Raw genomic sequence first — 25798 nt, 5'->3', positions numbered from 1 at the left:
TATTATTAGTGGTATTTAAAGTGACTTCAGAGCCACTCTGCTCCAACTTCCTCATTCTACAGATATAGATACCAAGTCACATTGAGGTGAAGTGACTTGCCCCAAGTTACCCGTAAAGTAAATCAAATATGGTTATTGTCAAAGAAAACTCCTTGCTGAAAATGAAAGAAGCATCTTGAACATGGTCAATTTCAAATAAACTGAGAGATCTTGAACCTCAGGGAGAGGCAGTATTTAACTCAGCTTTGAACACACACATAGTAACCCTGATCCCTACTCCCAAAATTAGACAGAGACTTTTATTCTATCATGGATCCAGTTATTCTGCTTGTTAGTTCCATCCTATTCTATGTTATAGAGATGTTTGATGCAATATGTCCTGGAGGAGCAAGCAATGACGTGGGCATCAGTAAGTGTACTATTTACAAGGCAAACCCTCGGGTCCTTATCTAAAGATATTATTATGGAGAAGGGATCTGTCTACCTTCCTCATCACCACCAGCAACGAGTAATGACCAACTGCTACCACCAGGCAGATGAACACTAGAGCCTTGAGTGTCAGCAGCCCCTAAGACCACCTGTCCTTCTTGTAGCCAATCCTTGACAGCTATGATCAAATGAAGCAGCTTCTATGGAGAAAGGAATAGTTATCCTCACTGACTGCCAACCATTACTCACTGCAAATTCAAAGTCTGGCTAGCTGAGGCCCAATGAGAAAGAAGCAGGAGGCAGCATGTGCCAAGCAAGTCAGTCAAACCACCCTCACCACTCTGACCATCAGCTCTGCTTAGACTCTGATGGAGACAGTCAAGGACCCTAAAGCTAAGAGCTTTTGGAAAAGCAATGCTTCTAGCCCAGTGTTCTCATTCCCCATGCTAGGAAGCAACCCCCGTGAAGCAGCAGCCTGGCAACTGCTACTATAGGACCCTCAGCCAAAGCCTCTGAACACCAGAAAAGAGAGTTCTTAGTACTCATGGCCTTGGACCTATCAAATGGTTCACAGAACTGATGTGGTTTTGTCAATGGAAATAACATTAAAGAAAAACCATTGCCACAGAGCATTCCATTTGATCTACAGCTGTCACCATCCATAGCTGTAGTCTCCATCATTGGAAGGAGTGCTCTTTGAGAGCAGACAATGGCTCATTTTTCTATAAATATTCCCAGTTCTTAGAAAATAGTAAGTGCCTAATAAATGTTCCATTCATAGGAAAACAGAGAAAAACTTGCACAAAATAATGAAGAGGGAAATGAGCAGAACAAAGAGAATGTTGTCTACAGTAACAGAGATATTGTTTGAAAAACAACTTTGAGGGACCAAGTAATTTTGACTATTGTAAATAACCAAAGTAACTACAAAGGATCTACAAAGAGAGATGCTATCTACATCCACAGAAAGAACTAATAAATAGAAATGTGTGTATGTGTATATATATCGCGACATATCAATATCAATATACATCTATCCATCCATACATATACACATGCCTAATGGTAACTATGTCTAGGGTGGGGGTGAGGGAGGGAAAAAAGAACATGACCTGATAACTTTATTACACATGGAAATAAAAAGCAAGTTGTACATAATAGACTTGCAATTTCATGTGCAAAAATAAAGTGAGCTATAAATATGAAAACAAAACAAAACAAAAATGCTTCATCCATTGATCTATAAAAATCAAGGTCAGAGTAGATGGGCTTCAAGGCCCCTTTAGTTGTGTCTGTGATCTCTCCCATCCATACAGTGTTAATACCATGGATGTTGCCCACTCAATTATCATCAATGCAATATTTGTCAAGATTTTCTCAAGTCTCTACTAGGTATAAGGTAGTGTGCTAGACATTGTTAGGCATATATTTGCCATATATTAATGAATTTGTTTGCCACTGATTAACGAATCCTCGGAAATGAAAGGGACTCTAGTTGCTATTTAGGGCAGTCTACCTATAGCATGTCCAATGAGTGGTCATCTAGACTCTATGTAAATACTTCTGGGGGGAACTTGCTCCTTCACAAGATAGCATGTTGTATTGAACTATTTCATGACTCAGTACCCAGGGATCATGAGGTCACTGTTTAATGAACTTGCAGTCTCATCACCGGACCTTTCAATATCCCAACAGTTTAACTTCACAACAACAACATTAGGAAGGAATGGCTCCAATTCCTTTTTCAATTTTTCTATGCTCCTGCATTTTTTGAACAAGTGAATCAGAAGCCTTTTGTGGATTAATTATCACACAACAGAACCAGAAACAGCAGCCCATTAGGTGACTTGATTTAGCATCACCATGTTATTTATAGATAATGACATAATTAACTTTATACATGGGTCAATTACTCAATTTCCACCCTTTCTAAGCAACATTCAGATTGCAAGAATCCACAAATTTTATGACACTTTGTGTTGCCAAGTTTAGGAAAGAATGGAAACAAATGGGATGAATGGCAAGGCCTGTACTTAATAAAACCCATTGTAGGACTGGATATAATATACTTGATATAATTTATTTTCTCACTGAATTAGCAATTATTTTTCTTATGGTAAAATCTTTTTTTTTTTTAGTTTTGAGGCTATCTTAGGAATCAAGCATTTGTCCAATTAATATTAACTACTGACTATGGATAAGAGGCATTTAGACCATCTTACAGCTAAAGAAACTGAATCCCAAAGAGGTGAAAAAAGTTTCCCAAGTCTACCTTATTTCATTCCAGAGGAAGGATACAATTTATGTCAGTAGAGTTCCCTGCCCCACCCCCTTCTCCCCAGAGTTCTTTCTTCTATACTAGAACTGCCATATTTATCAATATTCATATCTCTAAGAAACTTAGTGCACACAGTACCCCTTGGGGAAGATTTTTTCCTATCATTTAACAGACAGAAAATGGAAGAAGAAGAGGCAAGAGAGAAGAAAAATAATTGGAAGAAGAGGTGAGAATGAGAGAGGGAAGAAAAAAGAGGTTTAAAAAGTGGGAGACAAATTAGATTTTTAAAAATAGCTTCCAAACAAACATACACGATTGAAACAAATGACATGGGTTTAGTTTATCAGGACAATGCTAATTGGACATCAGAAATTAATAGTATCATTCCTTAATTATCATGTTATTATTTTGAAACTTAACTCCTAGAACTTGAAGACATTATTTTGGTGAACAAAAGTTTTACAAGTTATCAAGCTAACTATCCATTCTTTAAAGCTATTTCAATTTAGACTGGCTTCAAATATTTTACCCCACTTAGCAGGAGAATAGATGCATTCTTCACATTTGTTATTTTGTCTGTCAACATGTGTTTGCAATGGGGTTGACTTCCTATGACATTTATTTCCTTCAAATGCTGGTTTGCCTCGGTTATTAATGTTTTCCTCTGAACTTTGTTAATATAATTGGAAAACTGCCCACATGTCAATCAGTTTCTAATAAATAATTACATCCATAAACACTGCAAATGTATTAAATCCTAAACTTGACTCATAAAATGCACTTTAAAGTCTGACATTTTCTTTCTTCTCATTTTCTAGAGGACATACAAGTTTCCCGTTTGGAGCATGTGAATAGAAACTTTACAGATCTCCTTTTAATGCAAAGAATCATTTCATTAATCTGTCCGTAATAAGCCATTATTATTATCTAAGCTGCAGCTGAGTGATGCAGTGAATAGATAACTGGGCTTAGAACCATGAATACCATGAAGAATCATCTTCCTCAGTTCAAATCCATCCTTAGGAAATTAGAACATGTGACCCTGTTTGGCTTAGTTCCTTATCTGTAAAATGAGCTGGAGGAGAAAATGGCAAATCACTTCCGCATCTCTGCCAAGAAAACCCCAAGTGAGGTGTTGGAAGTTGGATACATCAACAACAGCAAATTATCCAAGCAGATGTGTTTCAACTTACATTTCTGATGTATTTCGAATATTGATATAAGAATTCTGATGAATAATTATGTATTTCAGAATAACCATTTCTTCTACTGGCTGGAGATTACAAAGGTCTCACCAAATCCCCTCTTCTCCAATATTCAAAGTGTTTGAAAACCAGGAAAAGGATCCTCTGAGGTCTGATGAACCAATGTTTCACAGGGGTAAAGTATTATTCTATTAGTCCATTCTCTGTAGTCTATGAATATTTCTTTCAAGGTTTTATATACACATAAGGAATATAGAATTATAAAAGTTAAAATTTTGAGCTGAAAGACATACATATTGAATTCCATATGTTTTCAGGGTATCATATAAACTTTAAATGGTCAGATCAGAACTTTCTAAGGTCTGAAAATTATAGATCACAGAAGAAATAACACTTATTTGAAAACAGGATGGGAGTTGAATTATGGATTTTGGTATTTATTATTAGTGTATCCTTTAGTAAGTTATTCAATTTCTTCAATTAAAATAAAAAAAAAAAAGATGTTGGAAGTTTGACCTCTGAGAGTGCCTGGGACATGGTAGGTTCCTAGTATATCTTTGTTGAATTGACTTAGCTCTAAGATCTCTTCTAGATCTAAATACTATGAACTCATGAATGATATTTCTAGCATCAACTTGTGGTAAAAGATGTTTGTGTTTTTCTAAATTAACTAAATCAACAAAAGTGATAAATGTGTTATAAAATACTTGGGAGATAAACATATTTGGGTAACTTGGTTGTGGGTTCTTTTAACTGAATAAGTTTTTACATATAATAGTAATATTAAGGGAAGAAAAAGAGAGGTAGAGAAAAGAAACAAAAATAAGAGAAGGAAATAATCATGTCTGTGATAGTAGAAAGTATTTAAAATATATTGGTATAATTAAACATCATTGTATAAATTATCATTGTGATGACCATAGTCTTCAAGCATATCTCTATGTTACATGTCATGTGTTATGCAGATATACATATATGTGCACATGTTCACACATGCATTCACATATGCATGTATCTGCAGGCTTCCCCTTCTAGCACTGTTATCCAGCAACTATTCTGTAACTTAAAGACTTAGACAGCTGTCTCAGGACAGATGAACTTAACTGTCTATTCTGTGGTGATAAAGCTAGTGTATGTGGGAAGCCAAACTCAAACCCTGGGCTTCTTGACAGCATGGCCAACCAACTATCCTCTACAATCTACTTTCTTTCTTTCTCCTTCTTCTCTTCCCTCTCTCCCTTTTTGCAAGAAGAAAGCCTTTAAGAATGAAAAAACAAAACAAAACAATTAGCAAATTGAGAGTAGTTTTCCCTTTATTAAAAATGTCAATTCTGAAAGTTTAATTACATAAGTATTTTGTTTTGATCACAGGACATTGCTCTCATTTTCCTGTGCAATTATGTTTGAGATCACTTTTTTATTCATATTGCACCAAGCAACAAATATCAATTACCTTCACACTCAAAGAGTATCTGGAACAGCATTGAGTCCTTTTCTTTTTCTTTTTCTTTTTTTTTTTGTGGGGCAATTAGGATTAAGTAACTTGCCCAGCATCACACAGCTAGTAAGTATAAAGCATATGGGGTCAGATTTGAACTCAGGTTCTCCTAAATCTGGGAATCCAGGGCTGATGCTTTATCCACTGTATCACCTAGCTGCCCACCCCACCCTTTTTTTGTGTGTGTGGGACAATGAAGGTTAAGTGACTTGCCCAGGGTCACACAGCTAGTAAGTGTCAAGTGGCTGAGGTCTGATTTGAACTCAGGTCCTCCTGAATCCAGGGTCAGGGCTTTATCCACTGTGCCACACAGCTGCCCAGCACCGAGGCTTTAAGAACACTCCAGTAACAAATAGCAGTGGATAGAGCCTTGGACTCAGAGTCAGGAAGACACCTCTTTGTGCAATAAAATCTGGCTTCAGACACTTAGTATCTCTGTGACCTTTGGCAAGTCACATAAATTTGTTTGCTTCTGTTTCCTCACCTGTAAAATGAACTAAAGAAGGAAGTGGCAAAGCACTTCAGTATCTTGTCCAAGAAAACACCAAATGTGGTCATGGAAAGTCTGACATGACTCATAAACAACTCAACAACAATGCAAACATGAGGCCACATTCAAAAAGTTTACTGTTCTTCCCTGCAACAAATAGCTGAACTCAATAGAATTTCATATAAATAGACATACTAAGGGGATGGTTAAGTGAATAAATGAATGATGGGCTCATAATCACATGGGTTTGTAAATTTCCTAGGTTAATGCATGTCCCTTAACATTATTTCATAGCTGAATATCCCCAATCCTTTGTATAATGTAATTTATGTGGCAAGTATTAGCATTATCTGCCTCTGATTCAAGGGATGCTTGTGCATTTTGAAATTCAATATAGTAAAAAGTTAAAAAATGAGTAATTATTTTTCTATCAATATACTTGTATTCTCTCATAATATCATGCCTTTTTATATATGCTAATAAACTGCAAACTTCACCTAAACATATTTGAGAATTAGAAATTAATTAGAAATTAATGTGATATGTGACTCCTTGAAATTTTATTTCAAGATAATTTAGTTCCATATAGTGCTTTTATTTCCCCCTCTCAGTGATATCATTTTAATGTGTATGTTGTGAGAAATAATTGTTAATAGTCAATATCTTGGGGGACCCAGAGGTCTCCCTTTTTTTTTTACCCATTTCTCCTTCTTCTACCCATGGTCTGAGTTCTCCTTGAAAGTAAGATTCTTCTAGGTCAAAGAATATCCCAGGTAACAAAGGAGGCTTGGGTGGAGACAGATTCTTTTATCTAGATAGACCAAGGACTAATAATGAGATTAAACCACACCTAGATGAAACAATTTTGCCCTGATCAGCTTGGGGGTCTTAAATTCCTATCTCTGCTGTCCTCCTTGGACTCTGTTTTAATATAACCCATCTCTAATCATGGCAACCAATTAGATTTGATTGCTGTGTGATGGACCTCCTACAGCTGGGAAGTTATAGGAAGCAATCACAAAGAAGGGGTCTTTGATCTGAGAAACGGCCATATACCCCATTTTGCTAATAACCTGCCGGCTATATTAGTAAAATGATTAAATTACCCAGAAACTAGGTCTCATATTTTTCGTCATCACAGTGTGACCTAATCAATGTCATATTACCTCCCACTATGTAGTTCACAACCTATTTGTACCTTTACATCCTGAGAGACATTTCCTAGGGATCCCATAAATCCTCCACAAGAAATCAACCCACTATGGGGCTGAGATCTTTATCTAGTTATCTTGTCATCATGTGGATACAAGTGAAGCCTACAAGATTATAAGGAGTTGAATAGTTACAGCTCATTCTTTCCCCATAACTGGTTTTCCTTTCTTTCTACTTGCATATAACATGGTTCAAATAAACTAAGACTTTAGATAAACTGAGATAAATGGGAGACAGTAATCATTAGAGATGGAATCAAAACTCTTCTCACTTTTACAGAAGAATAGAAAGTATTCTAATAAATACCAATATTTTAGTGCATCCATCCTGAGACCTTAAAGATTTATAGAATGGTTATGGAATGGGTGGCTTAGAGGTAGAAAAGGAAAAAGAGGCTCATAAATAATGAATTATCCTAGAGTCTAAACATATCTACTCTTGTCTTGATACTTGGTCATGTAAATGTCCATAACAGCTATTATCACTAATGGTAATTATGATACAAATATCTGAACACAATGACAACACACTTTTTTTTTTTTTAAGTTGCCTAAGCAGCATTTCAATTTCAATATTGATCTTTACAAAGCATGGCCGTTAGCAATCCGGTCAAGTGAATGGAAACACTCTCTTACCTTGTACCGTTAAATGCACCTGCATTGTTCGAGGCGTGTGTTGAGTCTGCACAGAACATGTGTATGGCCCATCATCTGTCACATCGACATTCTGTATCTGGAGGCTGTAGTCCCTTTTATTTAATGTGGAAATTGAAACTCGAGGATCCACCGACCACTTATCACCTCCCGCAAAAATAATACTTGACCGGTTCAGCCAGGCACCCTTTGAAGCTCCATCTTCCAAATAACACCTGAAAATTACAAGAGAGAGAAAATTGTTAATCAAAATGAAAATGTGAGCCCAACCAAAAAACCTCTCTTTGTTCTGCCTGAAATTTTGTATGCTATATAATGATGAAGTAGCAGGTACAAACATAAGAAATAACAGGGGAGCCATGCAGAAGTTCACAAACTCTTTACAATTTTATTTCAATTGCAAATGAAGCAGACTGACAGGTGAGGTCTTTGTTTAAAAAAAAATCTATTTTTTAAAGCCTGGAAATGTGTTTATTTTAAAACATTTTCTACTGTGAAATATGGCTGACCAAGGACTTTGAGACACAATCAGCCTTTCTAAAAGTGGAATGGAAGATGTGGTAAAGGGAAAAAAAAAATTAAAACACTGGGTCTGCATCAAAGAATCATTGCTCTGGGGTGGAAGGGACCTCAAGCTCATCTATCCAACTCCCTCACTTCACTGTGGAGGATACTGAGGCACAAAGGATGTTAGAATTTTTCCCAACATCCCACGGGGAGTAAGTAGCAGAGACAAGGTTTAAGCCCAGTCCCCCTGATTCCTAAGTGGTCACTGTTGGTGGTGGTGGTGATATATATATATATATATATATATATATATATATATATATATATATATATATATATATATATATATATATATATATATATATATATATATATATATATATATATATACACTTCAATCTGTATTCAAATACCATCAGTTCTTTCTCTGTAGGTGGATTGCATTTTTCATAAAACCTTCTGATGGCATCCTGCTCCTCATTTCTTACAGCACAATAGTGTTCCATCCTAATCTTGTCCCACAATTTGTTCAGTCATTCCCCAACTGATGGGTTTTCAAATTCAACGTTTTTAAAAATTTATTTTAAAAAACCAACCTAGTAGTGGTATTGCTAGGTTGGAAGAGTATGCATGGTTTTACTGTCCTTTGGCCACAATTCCAAATTGCTCTACAGAACTAACTGGCTTCTAGAGTCACGGATCTGGAACGTCTACTTAGGTGACTGGAGAAAACATTTTGTCTCTCTCAACTTGTTTCCTCATATACCTTAGATAAATTATAATACTAACATTGCCTATCTCTTAGGGTTGTCAAGAGGATCAACAGAGGATATAAGTTTTCATAACTTTAATGTTCTTGCAAATGATTATTATTTTTCTGATTCTCCTAGGTTTCTAATAATGGAAAATAGAATTTAAAGCAAACTTTTCCATATGAATCACTAACTTAGGCAGTCTTTTGGTATAGATGGAGCAATGGATTTGAAGAAAGATGAAATAGTTGGAAGGTTGGAATCTATCCCTTTCCACTTCCTAACTTATGTGAATTAGGGTACCTCACATCATATTTTGGCCCCCAGTTTTTGTGCCCATAATAAATGGGGGTAGTTCAAGATTACCTAACATGCCCCTTCCAACTTTAAATGTATGAGGTCCCCTTGTTGGGGTAAAAGTAAATGATACAAATAGGACAGAATTCACACTATTGGCCTGAAAAACCATAGCAGTGACAAGAAGAACAAAATCACATTTTTATTATAATACCTTAAGATTAAAAAGGTGTTTCTTAACATTTGCTAGTTCATTTACATTCATGACAACCCCATGAAGTAGATAGTACAAGGAGAATTTAATTTCTCAGGGGCAGGGAGTGTCCCATTTAAAAATAAACACATTTTGGGAACACCTTTCATTTGCACATCATTGTCATTTATGGGAATACTTTTGTCTTCCTATGTCTCCCAGTTCTGTGAAGCTCCTCCCATCCTTTGACAAAGAAAAATAACTGATCACAACACCTGATATAATGACCACATCTGGAAGTGCATATAACATTCTGTTAGGCAAAGTCTATGGTTGTATTTTAAAAAAATCTCTAGTGCCTGGTACAGTCCATGGGGCAAAGTACATACTTAATCAGTGGTTTATAAATAGATCATTTTTAAACCCCATTTAAAAAGTGATCCTACAGGGTCCTACTGCTCTGAAATGGGGAGACCCAGGTAGTAGAAATCTACAAGTATTGCATTCACTTTATCACGTTTGTTTCTGCCAAACCTAAGGGCTATGTTTGATGACTTTTGACTGACTAAGGTACACATTAATGCTTCCACATGATCGATTTATTGAAGAGAATTTTTAATTGGAAAAAAATTTGACATATTGGCAGAGTGGTGAGAAGGCCATGTTTTATAATGCATGTATATAAATATGCATACATATACAAACAATTCATATGTTTAAATTTTGTTTGTGTGTTGCATGCATATGTTACTCAATTCCAGACATTTCCCATTTCTTTTTAGCCAGCTACGACAACCTGTATAATAAACCAAGCAATGCATTTCTGAAGACAAAGGCAATCAGTGCATTTGGAGGTCAAATTAGAAAGCACTTTTTCGCACCATGTGCCAAAGTTTCCTTGTGCGGAATAGAGTGCATCTTTCCCATTGTGTGTGTGGGGGTGCTCCTCAAAGGAAGGATCTGCTTTGTTTCTGACTTGGCATTTCAAATGCTTAAGTAAGATGTCTGGCATATAGTAGGCACTTAATAATGGTCATTGACCTAATGCACTGAATGACTTTGGGTCACAGACACAGATTCTGTGTCTTTTCTTTTTAATCATGTATTCCATTCTACACAGGAACTAGGCATTTGAAAGGCAGCACTAGAATGGGGGTAGACCCTGGTGACTGTTCCCAAGGCCCACATTTCTCTACTTCATCTTGAAAATGTTCCATTACAAATTAAAGACTGGTTCCCTTAAATGAGTACAAAACCGAACTATAGAATGAAAATACACATACATCGAAATGGCTTGACGGCACATCTCAAGCATGCCTCAGGGGATTGAACAAGAGGCTGGAGATTGCTACAAAATTGTAGCTGCCTGCAATGGGGCAGCCACTGCCAACTGTATGAAACTAATCAGTCCAAGGGAAAAAAGAAAAGGTACAAGGTATATTGCAGAATCTAATTTGCAGTCAGTCCTGCCATCTGCAGAATCCAAACCAGTTGGAGTATTAAAGGTCACTGTTAATTGAAAATCTTTTTTCCTTATGTATTCAAGGGAGAAAATGTAGCCCCCCTTTAATTGCATAATTAAACAATTACAGCATATCACCATTCTTAATAATATGTGGCAAGATGATGGGGGGGGTATATCACATTTTCAATACCATCATTTGGTGCCAATGTATTGAGGAAGGCACCCAGGTAACAATATATAGGAATCTAATCCCTAGTTAAATACCATTACATATCAAACACATATTTTTGTTTGTTTTTTGTTTGCAGGGCAATGAGAGTTAAGTGACTTGCCCAGGGTCACACAGCTAGTAAGTGTCAACTGTCTGAGGCTGGATTTGAACCCAGGTACTCCTGACTCCAGGGGCATTGTTCTATCCACTGAGCCACCTAGCTGTCCCTAAACACATTTTTTAAAAATATAGCCTTTATAAGTTAAAAATTATTTTTAAAAATTACAGGAACTTACTTTTCTAACTTGCCGTAACCTAATGGAAAATGAAAAGCCAGTCCCATTAAAAAAAAAAAAATTCAGGGGGCAGTTAGGTGGCTCAGTGGATAGAGCACTGACCCTGGAGTCAGGAGTACCTGGGTTCAAATCCAGCCTCAGACATTTAACACTTACTAGCTGTGTTACCCTGGGCAAGTCACTTAACCCCAATTGCCTCACTAAAAAATAAATAAATAAATAAATAAATTCAGTCCAATGATTAAAAGCCTTCTATTATTTGGCAGCTAGGTGGCATATTGGATAAAATACTGGGCATAGAGTAAGCATTACCTGAATTCAATTGCTGCCACAGGCACTTATTAAGGTCTTAATATTAGTTGACCTCTCTTATCCTCAGCTTCTTCATTTGTAAAATGGGTACAGTAGTGATAATTATTTCATAGGGATAGTATGAGAATCAAATTAAAAAAACACATATAAAGTGGTTTATAAACCTAAGTATTGTACACATGTTAGCTATGATTATGATGACTTAGAACTTACTATTCACCATTCTCTGTACTAATTGCTAGGCAAAGGGCTAAGCAGTAGAATAGACACAGAGATGTCAGAGAAATTAAAAATCCATCCAACTCACCAAATATGTATGAAGCGACTAATGTCAATTCTATATATAGATCTACATCTATATACATGCATACATATATATATATATATATATATACATATATTTAATCTAGAGCTATGTTATCATGTGGTTAATAAAGTAAAGACTAGCTGGTATATACAAGCCTTCCATCAATGCAACTCATCCATCTATCTATCTATCTATCTATCTATCTATCTATCTATCTATCTATCTATCTATCTATCTATCTATCTATCTATCTATCATCTATCTATCATCTATCTACACGAATAAATATACACATATGCGGGCAGCTAGGTGGCGCAGTGGGTAGAGCACCAGTCCTGGATTCAGGAGTACCTGAGATCAAACCCGGCCTTAGACACTTGACATTTACTAGCTGTGTGACCCTGGGCAAGTCACTTAACCCTCATTGCCCCGCAATAACAAAACAAAACAAAAAAACCAAATAAATATACCCATATACATATATATTTATATATGTACACATGGTCTCATAGACTTGCTGGGGTTCTGACACCTTTCCATGTTGACATGGCTAGAATGTTTCAGAGAAGTGACTCAAATTTAACCCTCCCTTATTCCAAGTCCAGTACTCCATCTATCAGCTTAAAGAATATAGATAGATTAGATAGACAGACAGACAGACAGATAGATAGATAGATAGATAGATAGATAGATAGATAGATAGATAGATAGATAGATAGAAAAATGAATAGATGTGTTGATGTGGCTAGTCATCTCTACACCCATAGAAAATATCAGATCAACTCCAGCGTTAGACTAAAGGAAGGGAATCCTGTCTATCACTACCCATTTAATTCTGGGGCTAGCTCATTGTTGATTTAAAATATATGAACTGATGGTAAACTCTAAAGGGTTTCTATCCAAAAACAAATCTTAGTCCGAACAATAGGCTTCCTGAAGTTAAATGTCCTCCAAAAGAAATTGGAAAGGTTTGCTTGGCATGAAGCAGCTTTAACACATTATGAATCAGGAATTAAGAAGTGGTGAAATGATGTCATCCATGGAATATATGATTGAAAAAGAAAGAAAATGGCAGGGGCACCAGATAACTGGCAGAAAGCCCTAGGGCTCCGCTGCTCTCCTTGTGGTACTGAGCAAATTTGAGGACAGCCATCAGTTAGATCCAGGATTAGCAGAGATCCCCTATTTTTAACTGCAGGTTTGCCTTTTGAGTGTAGGGCCTTGGGATTAGCCTGAAGTAGCCAGGTGGTTCAGTGGATAGAATGCCAGGCCTGGAGTCAGGAAGATTCACATTCATGAATTGAAATCTGGCCTCAGACACTTACTAGCTGTGTGACTCTGGGCAAGTCACTTCACCCCATTTTCCTCAGTTTTCTCATCTGTAAAATGAGCTGTAGAAGGAAATGGCAAACCACTGCAGGATCTTTGCCAAGAAAACCCCAAATAGGGTCATGAAAAGTCAAACATTTCTGGAAAACGAGGGAACAACAAAATTGCCTGATTCTATGTATCAGAACAGTGATTCTTTGAGGGCAGCTGCCATTCCTCCTTTTTACTTTCTTTCTTCCCAAGGGGCCTGAGGATAAAACTGTAGACAAAGTGATTTTGACTGTCTATACATGATCTGAACAGACATGTGCCTGATGATGTTTTGGACTTTTCAATTTTGCCTACGGTTGGTACAATGGTTCAGTTCAATTCAATTCAATTTAATAATTATTAGATTGACTATCATGTGCTCAATGTTATACATGAATCGGAACTGAATAAGGCCTCAAGGAGCTTACTATCTAGCATGGAAAAAAGGATGAATAGGCTTGAATCATATGCCAATTTATGCAAATAGTCTGAAGCAGAAGATGTAATAACATAATTAGTGCTCTAAAAACTCAATGGAGAGACTGGGGAGGATGATTGGCACAGGGGAAAGAGTCATAAATTTGGAAAATAGGACATTGACTTGAATATAGAATCTTCTAATTTGAGGCAATTACTTAACTTTTGATCTTAATGTTATCAATTATGAACTGAGAGAGTTGAATTAGATGACCTGAGGCCTTTTCTATCTTTGAGTCTATGACCTGATGGTCAATCTCTAAAATAATATTTTGCTTTGCCTTCATGGAAGAAATGGGATTTGCCCTAGGTATTCAAAGATGAATAAGAATCCTTAGTATTTGGCACTATCTGCATTTCTGCTCATCAAGCCACATTCAGGGTGATCAAACTCAAGCTAGAGTAAGCCTGATTGACACAGACTCTGATATTCTCTCCTGCAGCAATAGGATCAGAAACAAGGACATCTGAGAATTTCATTTCAGGGCAAATTAGCATAGCCAGGTAAAAAATACCTGCTTGAAAATGAGGCCCATGGCATCTTGTGAAGAGTTCAGCTCTTTTATAACACTAAGTCCCTCTAACACATTGGAAAAAAGGATATATGCTACTGCCTTGGCCAATCCACAACACAGTGGGATTCATTCTGCTTTATGCAAAGAGATCAGGCCCACTGCAGACATATTGATTAATAAAAGCCACTAATTAATAAAAGAAGAAAAATCTAACTCCCCTTGAATTCAAAGGCAAGCCATTTGAAAATGATTTTCCAATGGACAGGTGAGCCAGCTCTCTGACTTCACAGCTGTCTCCACATTGTACTGGGTATTTCTAAAGCGGAGAGTTGAACAAGCCTTCAAAGACCAACAAAGGAGACCAATGCTGTGATGTGTTCATAACATTGCCAAGTCTCTATACTGTTTCTCCATACAAAGAAGGTTTTGACATCCTGGCTTCCATGCTGAGAGTAGGTGAGCAGAAGTGAAGCAGTGATCAAAAGGCATACCACATATCCTACCTCTTATTTCCTACCAGCCACACTGTAGTGACTAATGGCTTTCATCCATGTTACAACTTGAAATGTGAATACATTCAAATAGTTAAATCAATATTCCAAATTCCCATTAGACCACACTCTGAGGCTATGAAAAATCCCATTTTCTCTCTTTTGGGGGAAATTATCAACAGAATAATCAGCAATTTCTCTAATTAATGTCAATTACAGCCTGAATTACCTACCCTTCAGAATGGGGGTGAATTTATTTCATGGTGCTAAATATGAGAATTAGCAAAGGGCCAAGTGCATTATGGACGTTAATTGCTCTTAGCACACAATTTAGTTAGGGAGAAGTGGACAGTATGGCAATAGATATAATGGGATATCTCCCTTTATTGCTTTTATGATACTGTCCCATATATCCTAAACACTAAGGTTCATGGAATGATGCTTGCAGGAGATGCTCCATGTCCCAACTCTGTGCATTTTCCTTGTGTCTCCTCCCCCCACCCCCAGTTTTGGAATCCTTTTCTTCCTAATGTCAGCCTTGTCCATTCCCTGGCTTCCTTCAATTCTAAGGTAAAATAACCCCTTCTGAAAAAAGCCTTTCCTGTTCTCCTTTATGGGTAGTGCTTCTCCATGCCCCCCCAATTTAAATGCATATATACACACATACTCACATACATACATACAGTCTCCCACATTAGATAGTAGACTCCTTGTGGACACAGACTATTTTTGTCTTTCTTTGTATCCCCAGAGCTTAGCAAAGTGCTTGGCACATAGTAGGGTTTTAAAAAATAACTGTTTATTGACTTGATCCTAAAAATAGGGACATTACACAATAACAAAAGTCTAAGTCTGGGGAGGAAGGAACTTCTGAAGGCAGCTAGTCAAATACCTTCATTTTATGGTTAAGAAGACTGAGGCCCAGACTGGGAAAGGATTTAGCCCAAAGGTCAAAGAGATAGTAAGAATCACAGGCAACACTGGAACTCATCTTTTCTGATTCCAGAGTTGGAGCTATGCTCAACACCTTAGTATGTGGGAGAACCCCAGTAGTAAGAACAATGTCCAGGCAGCTGGATATATTCTTCATTTCAACACCTGTAAATGCATAAAGAAGGAAATCTTCCTCCTTCAGGAACATGTGACAGTGTCTTAATCCCTTACCTTAGAAAACAGAGTCCAACCTGCCCAATTCAGTATGAGCCAATTTTCCTCTAATTTTACTCTCAGTATAAGAGAACATTACTCATCCTGTTCCTATACAGCATGGCTTGTAGATGATTTCTGAGTCATACTTTGGCCTCCTCCTTTCTAGGCAAAATCCATGTCATTGGGGCTTTTGCAAGGTTTTCTTTTCCATAGCTTTTATCACCCTTTCCATTCTGCTCTGAATTCTCATAGATCATCATTATAGAGCAGGAGTTATCTACAGTCATCTCTTCAAACCCCTTGATTTTATGCATGAGGATAGGTAGTCCTCCCAAGGATCATTAAGTGACTTGCCCAAGATGAAAGGGGTAGAGACACTTTGGTACCCAGGCTCTTAGACTCAAGAGATAGTGACTCCTTGCACCCCATTCATTGCCTTTTATAGCTGCTGTTTCTGTCTTCATTCATTGGCAACCCCTTCTCCTTCTTCAAAGTTCTCTACTCTATTATGAGCATTGCTGATATTACCCATAGGCCACCCAGTTACTCTCTTTCTTTCTAATGAATGCAACATATGATTTCCCTACCTTAGTCTTCCTTTTATACTTCCAGATGGCCAGTTTTCTACTTCCTTAAGTCCCATGATTTCTCTTTCTACTGTTCTTCAATCACACAAAAGAATGATCCCACCTTAGATACCTATTCTGATGCCCCTGCCCCTTATTAAATTTGATCAAGGTACAAGAATTTCAACTTATATCTCTAAGAAAGAGGGAATGATCTCATCACTTGAAATGTACCTCCCTCCAGTGAGTTTTGCTGTTGTATCTTTCTTCAGCTCCCCTCCTTCATCTGCTTCCTCTTGTTCCATATCTTTAGAAAGCCTGTCTCTGAACCTTCAGAACTTGGAGATAGGTCCAAATCCCTTTGTTTCCTCTCTAAATCAGAAACTCTGAAAGTATAGAAGTGACTCTCCCCAAAGTTCTCAAGCTACAGTTGATGAGTTTCTTATAATAAATAATAGCCCCTTCTTCTTTTGTGGGCTGACCTGAAGCCTCACTCAGATAATGGTACATCTCAACTTTGATAACTGTCCAATGGAACAACCCCCTTAGCTCATCTCAAGGAATTTCACAAAATATTAGGACCCATTGAAAGGATCTTGAGCCTTCAGTGTCAAAACAAAAAGTACAATGGCCCTAGAGTCAGAAGACTTATGCTCAAATCTCACTCTTGACACTTAATTCTTATGTGAAATGATGTAATTAACTTCACTTCCTTAAGTCCGTTTCCTTATTTATTAAATGAGGGCATTAGATTAGATTTCAGAAGCATTCTGCAACTCAGATTCTATGATCTTATGGTTCTGTTCTGTTCTCCTTTCTCTTAACTCCAATAATATTTTGTTCACTCCACACAGTTTACATTTGGGAGAGATTCTTCATTTGCATCTTTGGCATGTTTCTATATACAGCAATATTTTCATTCCAACTTGTTTTAAAGTTCTTACAGAGTAAGGCATACTTGATTTCCCTCTATTCTTCAGAAAGAATAAGACACAGCCTTAGCCAGAGTAGGTTTTCAGTAAATAGTTGATATTTGATTGACTTATGTAAGGTAAGTACAGCCTTCTTCTGAAAAGAATTAAACTTAAATACGCCCCGAGATGAGCCAGAAATGCGGTGATTGTTTAAATAAATGCTGATGTGTTTCCAAGAATAACATCAAGGATTGTTCCAGGCTCTCATTAATGATACTTGGGTGGACTTTTGTCTTATAATTTGTATGAGACCACAAATCCATTAAAATAGCTTTAGGGATATGGCAAAATCAGAAACTTCTCTATTATCCTTAGCAATTCCTCCCTCCCTCTCTCCCTTCCTTCCTTCCTTCCTTCCTTCCTTCCTTCCTTCCTTCCTTCCTTCCTTCCTTCCTTCCTTCCTTCCTTCCTTCCTTCCTTCCTTCCTTCCTTCCTTCCTTCCTTCCCTTCATTCTGCCTCCCCTCCCCTCCTTTTTCCTTTCCTTTTTCTTCTCTGTCCTTTAATGTGAGGTACTTGGATGTTGAAATCCATCAGGATTCCCTAACTGGCAGGTAGTGAGAAGTGTTTTGAGCTGCTGGAGGAAGAGTTCTGCCTTTCTCTCTCTCTAGTTCTGACATCTCCTTGTTGTCAAAGGCTGATTTGCACCTCAGGACCTGAAAGGTTCATCCACTAAGGCACTATACTGACAGAACAAATACTCAGCCAAGTCCAGCCATAGAAGAGAATTGGGCCAAATGGAGGGAAGGGGACCATAGAATAGAAAAGAGATCGACAGCTCCAGGTGGTGACCTGCCCTCTGGGGTGAATAAGTGAAGCTGACCATAGCAAGGTTAAGAACACAACCCAGGAGTTTGGGGAAACCTCCTCCCCCAAATAAGCCTCCCATTTTCTGTCTACTTAAAAAGAAAGGGAGAATAAAATGTAGTCACATCTTAAAAGATAAATATTATTTCCTTCAATAAAAACATCTATTTCAAGTCACTTGGGGAAAAATTGAATGTAAAACTCAGATAATAAAAGGGTAAAATAATGAAGGATGATATAGAAAGACTGCAAGCCCATCTCTTTTGTCACACTAAGAATGAACTGCCATTAGTGAATACCATGATCTAACAAATGTATTTTCATGTTTATTTCCTTATCTTCTGCTTACCTTTAAACTTCCTGTTGGACACTGTATGATTTTTTTTCCTTAATGCAATTTTTCACAACCCCCCCTTAAAAACCAAACAAAACAACTCATTTATGAAACACAGGTTGTTTTATAAATAAAGAATGACTACATAGCACAATAATTAAAATGAGTACCAAAATCATTAACTAATCCTTATTTACCTATTCAGTCTCTTGAGAAACGTTGGACTAAACCAGAATTCAGAAGGAGATGAGAGTTTTGCATTAAAACATAAATTAAGGAGTGCCTAAAACTAACTCAGTAGGCCATCCATCAAAACAAATCAAACCAAACTAAATGCAACAGGATTCACTGGGAAGAGAAGAATAGTTAGGGCTCCATTTGGTAAAATCATTCCATGTTTTTCATGACCCTGAGGTAAATCTCAGAGAGATTAAGGTTAAATGACTTGCACAAGGTCAGAGGCAGAATTTGAAACAAGGGGGCACACAATGGAGAAAACAACAGGTCTGGAGTTAGGAAAACCCGAGTTTAAATCCAGCCTCAGACACTAACTGTGTAGTCCTGAGCAAATCACTTAACCCTGGTTGCCTCAGTTTTCTCATATGTAAAATGAGCTGGAGAAGGAAATGGCAAACCACTCTAGAACTTTAGCCAGGAAATACTTCAATTGGGTTACAGTGCATCACAAATGACTGAAGTGACTGGACAACAACAACCAACAACTTCCTGATACCAAGTGGAGCCTCCTATCACCTGTTCCGTGTTGACTCTTGTCTTCTTTGAGTGAGAGAATGAGAGAGAGAGAGAGAGAGAGAGAGAGAGAGAGAGAGAGAGAAAACACACACAAGTCTGTTACTTTCATTTTGATTCTCTGACTTGATGCAATATCACTGGGGAATGGAGCGTTTCACATCAATGAATTCTGCAAACAACTGAAGCTTACCAGGTTAAGCTCCAAAACCTCCTTTACCTTGAAGATTTTTGGTAGGCATATTTCTCACATGTATTATTCACTTTCCTTCCTTCTTAAACAGAGAATATATAATGAATTATTTTTTTCAAAGAACAGCCATTGTTTCCAAGGTTTTCCTTTCTCCTTAAGTCCCCCTGACCCTCACCCATCTCACCCAGTATTTCCACCCCTTTTTTATTTTACAGAAATCAGAGAGATTTGATGAGAGCCTTTTTACCTCTCTCCCACTATACTGTAAACCTCTTCATTGACTCTAATCAAATCTCTCCTTCTTACCAATTTAAGAGCAAATGTATCCTTAGTTTTGTGTCATGCCTAGAACTCCTACTTTGGGCACAGCTATCCTGATTGGTTGTTTCTTCAATTACAAAGTACCTCCAGGCCTGGGTTGTAATCATGATTCACCTCCTTCCTTATATTTCTCATCAAATGTCATGTGCTGTCAACACCTCCATATCTCCCTCCACCCTTTCTCCTGCAGGACTGGGACCATAATGAAATCAACTTTTGTCATCTTTCCTGGAAAAGTTGCTCTAATCAAGTCCCCTAGGGCTCCATTCTGATCCCAAAGACTTTCCAAAACAAAATAACCCTCCCTGTTCTCTTGTATGTGTGATCTATCCCCATTTGAGGTGTTTGCTTCATGGTGAATACTTAAGAAATGCTTAAATCCATCCATTCATCAATCATTCATTCATCATCTCATACTTCCATCAAGATCTCACTCTTTCCATCATCTCTCAGGGGCTAATTATCTGTGTTAAGTATTTTGCATCAAACTAAATATTTGTTGAGCGTTGGTGTTTTGGAAGTTCTTTGGCCTTCAGGTTCACTAAAGTTGCTTCGCATTCCTGCCAGTGTTTTTGACCCTAGTAATGGCCATTTTCCCATTGACTTTTGTCTGGGAGAACAGATAGCCCTGCTTGTTAGTGTAGTATCTAAAATTCAGTTCAGTTGAATTCATTGTCCTTGTCACCTTTGAAACATTATGTAAGGTTGTGGTGGAAGGATATAAAGTCCCTGCCTTCAAGTTTTGCAGTGTCTTCTATTCAAAGTTATTTATATGTCTGCAAAGGAAAGCTTCTAGGGCTTTGGGAGAAGTTATTGTGTTCTTACAGTCTTTTCCATTTACTTTCTGAACTTGGGTGATTTTCAAGGGGGATGAAAATTGCATGTGGTTTTACAGAATGTGGGTTTCTCATGTGGCAAGAGCAAAGGATAACCACTGGACAAACATTCTCCTTTGGCACCCTGCTGAAGTTCAGAGGATATAGAGCTAACTGTTGGCAAGTCGAGTCAACTATCTGTAGTAAATGTTTGGGAGGGTCTCCACAAGAATCTCACAAGATGCGGGGGGGCAGCTAGGTGGCACAGTGAATAAAGCACTGGACCTGGACTCAGGAGGACCTAAGTTCAAATCCTGCTCAGATGCTTGACACTTAATAGCTGTGTGACCTTGGGTAAGTCACTTAACCCTCATTGCCCCACAAAAAATTAATAATAATTTTCAATCTGGCGGCAGCTAGGTGGCACAGTGGATAGAGCACCAGCCCTGGATTCAGGAGGACCTGAGTTCAAATCGGGCTTCAGACACTTAACACGTACTAGCTGTGTGACCCTGGGCAAGTCACTTAACCTCAATTGCCCTTCAAAAAAAAAGAATCTCACAAGATAGGAAAACATAGATACATAGATGGATTAAGGTATGCATGACTGGATGACTTTTCCATATTGGTGACATCACAAATTCATTTAATTATTGAATAAAGTATGTGGGTATCAGATTTTTTGTCAATAAGTTGAATGGATTTATTCTTTTCTTAACCAACATTTTATCATATTTCAATCAATCATTTTTTTTTATTAAACACAAACTATGTACCAGGTCCTAAATTAATTTGAATGTCATAGTACAAATTATATTGTATCCCATGAATCTTAACAACTAAATTCAATGATTCACATTCATTCATTTCCATTTGGAAAATACCTAAATCTTACTATGTGCCCAAAACTAGAGATACAAATAGAAACACACACACACAGAGCTTTCTTTGTAACTCACTTAGTAATATACTTAAACATTTGAATTACATAGCATAAGGCCATTAAAGTAATTTTATTGCTTATCTCAGGATTTTCTTCTTTTTTTGAGGAAACTAAGTCAAACTTTCAACTTTTCTTTATGACATTTTTATGTCTTTAAATCATTTATGCTCTAAGACTCTTCCCTTTCAAACAATAAATAAAGACTCAGTAAATTACCTTGAGGATTCAAAAACGTTTTGGAGATTCTGGATATGCCCTAATTATCCAATGGCAGAATTAATTTTGCTCCAGAGAATTGGGCTAGGGATTAAAAAAAAATGAACCAAGCTTTGCTGCAGGGCCAACATGTAGAGTTAATTATTTGGATAGGATGAGACTGGCCTGGATGAAAGAATGATGGAGCTGACTGATAAAAAACAACTATGTTGTAATGAACAGTGTTATTCCCTCTTCTGAGAAATATTAGAGTGCCGGCTCTATGAAAAACATTGAGCTGGGTACTGTATGTATTGAAACATTATTTCGACACAGAACCTGACATATCACCTCTACCTTACTCCAAATGCACACAGACAGAGTCATGTATGTTTGTACTCACACACGAACACATTGGACTAAAACTTCAAATTCATGTAATGGCAGAAGATCAGAAAACAAAGGAACCACAGGGGTCATCTAGTCCTATCTATTAATGAAAAGGAATTCCTTCTACAAGCCACTTTAGGAGTGGTTATCCAGAATTTGCTTGAAGACCACCAATGGCAGGGAATAACTTGAATTCTTAGCAAGTTCCTGCTGACATTAAGTCTAATTTCCCTATTTTCAATCTACCTATTGTTGTAGGTTGTGTCTGCCATCTGTGAACAAGCATAACAAGTCATTTCCATCTTCTCTATGACAGCCCTTCACATACTTACCTATCATGTCATCTCTTCTCTATTTCCCTGAGCTAATTTTCATATGTCATCATCTTGAAATCATTCATTATTAGGATCAAAAAGTACCTTGTACAGAGTAGGTGTTTATGAAGTAGTTATTGGGGCGGGGTGGGGGGAGAGATGGAAAAGTGGATAGGAGACCAAAACCAAAATCAGAAAGTCTGTATTCCTATCCAGCCTCAGGAACTTACTAGTTGTGTGATCTGCACAAGTCACTTAACCCTGTTTCCCTCAGTTTCCTCATCTGTAAAATGAGCTGGAGAAAGAAATGGCAAACCAGTTCAATATCTTTGCCAAGAATACCCAAAATGGAGTCACAGAAAGTAAGCTAGGATTAAAATGACTAAAAAACAACATCAATAACAAAAGCAGTTGTAAGGTTGATTTGAATCTGTTGACCTCCTTTGAATTTGATTCAGTTTATTGTGTTTTTGTTTGTTTGTTTTGTTTTTTACATTTATAAATGATGACACCTGGAACTAAACACAATACTCTGAATGCTATCTGACCAGGACAGATAACTGTAAGATTATCACCTCCTTGGTCCTGGATGCTATTCTTCTCCTACAGCAGGTAGGTACAGCATTCTTCATCTAAAAGGAAGATTCCATACATATTGAGGTTTTTCAAAGATTATCTGGAGCTTAAAGAATGATTCCACATACTGCTCTTTGTTGTTGTTGTTGTTTCCCTTAACTATTCTGCTTTCTAGTTCCCACTTTGTAAAGTCTGAGTCTATACTGGACATGAATTCTACTGTGTGTCTCATACAATTAGCCAAATCTATAGTGAGATGATTGGGGGTTTCACATGCTGTCTGTATTTTCAGTCTACTTCTCAGAATTTTGGCAATTTTCATGGGAAATTCAGATCAGAAAACATCTAAAATATTTGTCAGTGTGTGCACAAATAGATATGAAAAATAAATATTGGGTCCAGGCTGAGGTTTGGAGTGAATGTAATTCATCCCAATCAACAATGAAAATATCCCCAAAGTATAAGAGTGTAGTCTTGAACTGAGCCTAATGACAATGATTCTGATTTACACCAGGTGTTTGCTAATCCTAGTATTGGGATGTATTTGTGATCCATTAGATTTTCCTGGTTCAGCTATGACTATAGGTTATAACCACCATTATTGTGTGTTGACCTGCTGTGTTCTTGTACTTTTCAGAGCCCAGGGAAAAGCATGTCTATGAGGGAAGTAAAATTCCTCTGATGTAATAAATCACTGGGATAGGATTTTAAAGACAAAATTCCACTTAAGGTCAGAGTATGTTCTTGCTTCCAAAGTCCTTCCTTCCATACTCCAAAAATAAGCCCATTTCTGGGTTTTCTCTTTAGGTCAGGAAAGTCCTCAATCATCTGCCATTAGAGATTGGAGACCTTTTGATACAAATTTAAAAACCACGGTGTTGATTTCTTTTCCTCGACTAAACAAAGGTTGGTGCTACTGGTGTGAGGAATCATCACTGAAAGCAACAATGATATGAGGAAAAATTCTGATAAAACATTAAAAAGAACGGAAACCTACAGAGAAGAGGACAAAAGCATTCTTATGATCTGTTTATCTTGTCAAGCAGTCATTCTGGGACCAAAGTAAAATGTCATTTCCATTTTATTTGCCATTACTCTTCTTCACTCATTTGGCATTCTAGTCAAAATGGTCTATGATTTTTCCCCAGGACTTGACTTTCTACCTCCTTCTTTTGAAAAACCAGTTCTCAATGATGGGAATACACACCCTCCTCACTTTTGCGTGGTAGAATCCCAAGTTTTTGTTAATTTTCATCTCAGCAACTATATCTTAAAAAGTCCCTTCCTTAGTGCCCCATTATTAATATGTACCTTTTCATTGATATTAACACATACATATTGGGATCTTTCACTGTATGGCATTAGTTACCCTATCTTGTTCATACTACTTACCCCCAACAAAGTGTGAACTCTTGGAGCTGAGGTTCCAAGGTGCAGAAGAGGTATGGAAGGCAAATATTTACAATGTGAGGGACATACTACAGAAAGATCTGGAGATGGGATACTATTTATGGGGAACAGCAAGTTAGTCAATTTGCCTGTAGCCCAGTGTGAATTAGGGAAATAAGGGGTAAGCAACCTGAGAAGGTAGATTAATACCAGATGAAGAGGGGCTTTTAATGTCCAACCAAAGAGTTTGTATTTGATCCTATAGGCAAAGTAAACAAATATAATAAACAAACAAATAAGCAAAGGAATGAACAAGTTAATAAATGAATGAACAAATAAATAAATACATGAATGAATGAATAAATAAATAAATTGCTGAAATTTTCTTGAATAGGAGAGTAACATGGTCAGAAAAACTTGATGAAAGTCACTTTGGCAGTTGTGTGCAGTATAAAATGGGGACAGAGAGTCTGGAGGCAGAGAGAAAAAGAAGACTGTGTGAGTAGAACAGATATTAGGCAATGCATCTTCAAACTTTGCTGTTACTTGTTTGAATGAAGGACAAATTTGAGAGATGTTGGGAAGGTACTATTGATAAGACTTGGCAATTGACTGGATATAGGAGATTAGGGAGGGGGAAGAGTTAAAAATGACACAGAAGTTGACAATCTGAGGGGCTGAACAACGATGTTGTCTTAGTTGAAAAGTAGAGATGATAAAAAGAAAAGTAGGTTCAGGATAAAGAAACTGAGTTCAGCCTGAGACAAATATAATTTTAGATACTTATGATGTATCCAAGTGGGAATGACCAACAGACACTTGGAAATGTAGGCCTGGAGCTCAAAAAAAATGAGGGCTGGATATATAGGTCATCTGCAGGTCATTTACACAGAGACTTTTGTTGACCTCATGAGTGCTAAAAAGAATATCAAGAAAAGATAAAAAAGGCTCAGAACAGAGCCCTAAGTCTCCCCTTAAGGTTTGAGTCACTCCACAGCTTCCTCGTATAACAGAACCATATTCCTACTGCCTTGCAGGAGGTTTTTAGGTAATTTTTAATATTACAATAATAACTAACATTTGTATAGTGCTTTAAGATCCGCAACAACAAAGTGAAATAGATACTGTTATCATCCT

General features: G+C 37.2%; 1 protein-coding gene across 1 annotated transcript in view; it reads right to left on the bottom strand.

The window, feature by feature from the left end:
* The window catches only part of NEGR1 (neuronal growth regulator 1), an 884782-nt gene that overhangs the window by 427714 nt on the left and 431270 nt on the right, over positions 1–25798 (bottom strand). Inside the window, exon 2 of the mRNA XM_044001185.1 lies at positions 7748–7980. Coding sequence (XP_043857120.1) covers positions 7748–7980 — 233 coding nt within the window. The remainder of the gene's footprint in view (positions 1–7747; positions 7981–25798) is intronic.

This window comes from Dromiciops gliroides, chromosome 4 (genome assembly GCF_019393635.1).
Source record: "Dromiciops gliroides isolate mDroGli1 chromosome 4, mDroGli1.pri, whole genome shotgun sequence".
NCBI lineage: Eukaryota > Metazoa > Chordata > Mammalia > Microbiotheria > Microbiotheriidae > Dromiciops > Dromiciops gliroides.
The sequence above is the reverse complement of the archived record's forward strand: the minus strand, read 5'-3'. Positions and strand labels throughout refer to the sequence as shown.